The sequence below is a fragment of the Fukomys damarensis genome, unplaced genomic scaffold (genome assembly GCF_012274545.1).
Source record: "Fukomys damarensis isolate Sample0158 unplaced genomic scaffold, DMR_v1.0_HiC HiC_scaffold_37, whole genome shotgun sequence".
NCBI lineage: Eukaryota > Metazoa > Chordata > Mammalia > Rodentia > Bathyergidae > Fukomys > Fukomys damarensis.
Window position 1 is genome coordinate 34,548,921 of NW_022900949.1, and position 3,175 is coordinate 34,552,095.

Here is a 3,175-nt window from a genome sequence, read left to right on the forward strand (position 1 = left end):
AAAAAAAACAAAAAAAAAAAAAAAAAAAAAAGACACATTGCCGTGAATCCTCCTCAAAATAATCCCGCTTGCTTTTGAACACACTTATCCCATCACTCTTTCATGCAGTAGTTCTAGAAGTCTTTCCCATCTTTAGTTGTGCTGTTGTGGCTTCCCTCAATCCTGCATTTATTTAAAACGTTTCCCTTTCCTGGTCATTGTGATTTTGGGGAAGAGCCAGAGGTCACACGGTACCAGATCTAGGGAACGAGGTGGATGAGGACACACCGTCATGTTTTTATGAGCCTGCTGTTTTGTTGGCTGGCAGTAAGCAGCAGCATTCACCATATTCTGATTATGCCTTAAGAGACACTCATGAAATTGGACTTCCAGAACTGCTTCAGAGGGCAAGGATGAGGGGATACATGCACTTGAAGAAGGAGTATTCTGAGAGAGATTTCTGGCGATGTGTCTTCTACTGTAAAAAATGTGTTTAAATTTAAACATTCACTGAGTATTTCAATCACTGCTCATACATATGACTGTGGCCTGATGATAGGATATAGGCTAGTGACAGCTGTGCTCCTTTCCCTTCACTCTGAGGTGCACACTCTGAGGAAACTGCCTCACAATGTACTTCTTAGAACACATCTCCACAACTAAATTTCACTTCTGAGAACATGTCCCCATTACTGCACTTAAAGACACGGCCACAAGTGCCGGCTTCCACGGACTGTGATGACGCTCAATGCTGGCACTGACCAGCGAGAAGGGAAAGGAGGATAGGTCCTTGAAAGAAACTGCATTACACAGTACCACTTAAAAAAAATCCTACAGTACTTATTTTCAAATACGACATTAAAAAGGAAGTGAATTTCCTAGGCCCGGGATTTAGCCCAATGGTTCCGCCGCATGCCTTGCAATGCAAGGTCCCGAGATTGATCCCTGGTATCAAAAAGAACAAAGCTGTAGAGTAGGACTAGGAGTGTAACCCAGTAGTAGAGCACATCCACGAAAGCCAAGGCCCTGGGCATCCTCAGCATGGAAGAAAAAAAAAACGCTGTACATTGTTTCTGCCTCCTCTGTGTTCATTCAGCCATTCAGCCCACTTGTGCGCAGCAGTCATAATAGGCTGTCCCTGCCTTAGCATCCTCAGCATGGAAGGAAACAAAAGCTGTACATTGTTTCTGCCTCTCTGTGTTCATTCAGCCATTCAGCCCACTTGTGCGCAGCAGTCATAATAGGCTGTCCCTGCCTTGGTTTTGTCACAAGAGGGCCAGTCCCACCTCGCTACTGTTCATATTCATTTAAATATCCCTTGTAGTGATTGACATCTTCGGGCTTGGGGCCTTACAGTGCTTGGCTCTGACAGATTTCAGATGACTAAATCCTCAGTCACCAGCTACAGCTTTCCCTACGTTCTCTGCACTGTGGGCATTAAGATGAACCTCGGCAGAACTGTCTCTGGGGAAACAGGACCGGGATAGCCCTTTCATCTATTTTGTTTTGAATACATTTAATATAAAAGTAATGCTCCATTTGAACAAACCAAAGATACTGGGCCAGAGATTTAGCTCAGTGGCACTGCACCTGCCTTGCAAATGCAAGGTCCTGAGTTTGATCCCTGGTACTGGAAAAAAAAAAAAAGATACTGGTTACCATATGACTATTTTTAAAAACTGAAAGACAAAAGCACCGATTTCAAACACAGTATTTGTCAACAGAGAAGAAAGGTAAAATAAACATCGTATTACCCTTAGTGAGCAAAGGCTAAGTTGAAAACTCTTCCATTCTCACCTGCCTGAAGTATATCATCCAGTCAGGGTCACACTGAGAAACAAGGTCATAGGGAGTTGTCAGGTAGATTAGATGAAGAAGGTTTTCAAGCACCAGACCTTCAAGGCCCTTCTTCAGGTCTCTGTAGAGAATGTCACAGTAAGCCAGATCGATAGTTCCTAAAAGAAAGATAAACATAGTTCACCTTTACTAGGGAGGGAAAGAGTAATGCTATTAATATGAAACTACAAATGCACTTTAAAGAAAGAACAACTTAATTTCTATTTTTCCTAGTGCATTTCCTCAGGTTATAATGAGATGTAGGTAAAATCTTACCCTTAAAAGAAGCTTTCCCCAATTTAGTAATATGAAAATTACATTGCAATTCTTCTTCAGACTCCAAAATAGGGCTTTTTTGTAGGAGTCCTTTTTCTGTCAGGTATCTAAGTGATTCGACAGTTATTTCCCAGAGACTTTTTTCTTTCAATAAAATCTTTTGCTGAACACCAAAAAATGTGCCATTCATGAAGCGATATATGTCATCAAGATTTGTTGCAATCTGAAACAATTTAGGACATCATTGGAGCATTTTCCTTAATTAGAGGCATCACTTTGTACACTAATCAAGATGATCACTCATTTCCATACAGCAAAGCCACTTAATTAAAAAATGAGTATAAAATCTAATCGGTGGTATGAATAATTTTATAGAGGCATTTTATCTCTTACTCCTTTTTTTTTTGGTACCGGGGATTGAACTCAGGACCTTGCGCTTGTGAGGCAGGCGGTGGCACCACTGAGCTAAATTCCCGGCCCTACAGAGGCATTTTAAATGCCACTTGGTGTTCAGATGTAGAGTTGACTCTCAATTAGAATAATCTTTTGTTAGCCAATTTCAAAGAAATCAGCATGTTAAACTAAAATATGGTCAATCAATAAATATGCTGCTCTCTCACACAATTCTGATGATACTTCAAATGAATAATTTAAGTAGTTATTAAACCCATATATGGGATAACAAAACTTATTATGAGGCACAGAAATTTTTCTACTGCTTCTCTCTTCCCTTTTAAAAAAATCATTATTCTTAATGTAATATTCAATGAAGCTAAAATACACTTTGAAGACATAAAAGAACAGATGCTCAGTTTGTGGATCATCCATGCAGTTTCTGTACTGTCTCCCACCTGTCTGATTACAGGTAACACTGCAGGAGGCCAGTGGCTGGCTGGGTGGGGAGGCACCTTTACTCTATCCCTTTACCTCTGTGTGTGTGGCACTTGGGACTGAATCAGGGCTTTTCCTCAAGAGCTACAATCGCAGCTTCCCCCCTTTTTCCCAGCCCTTTTCCATTTTTTTAATTCCTTTTTTTTCATGGCCTCATTGGCCATTTTTCCCCTCAATTTTTATTTATTAGTGC

General features: G+C 40.6%; 1 protein-coding gene across 3 annotated transcripts in view; it reads right to left on the reverse strand.

Annotated features, from left to right (window-relative positions):
* The window catches only part of Helq (helicase, POLQ like), a 43,545-nt gene that overhangs the window by 12,919 nt on the left and 27,451 nt on the right, over positions 1-3,175 (reverse strand). For all 3 annotated transcript variants that reach the window (XM_033759396.1, XM_019206618.2, XM_019206621.2), the window contains 2 exons: positions 2,092-2,314; positions 1,777-1,934 (listed from right to left, as the gene is read on the reverse strand). In XM_033759396.1, the coding sequence (XP_033615287.1) occupies positions 1,777-1,934; positions 2,092-2,314 (381 nt within the window). The remainder of the gene's footprint in view (positions 1-1,776; positions 1,935-2,091; positions 2,315-3,175) is intronic.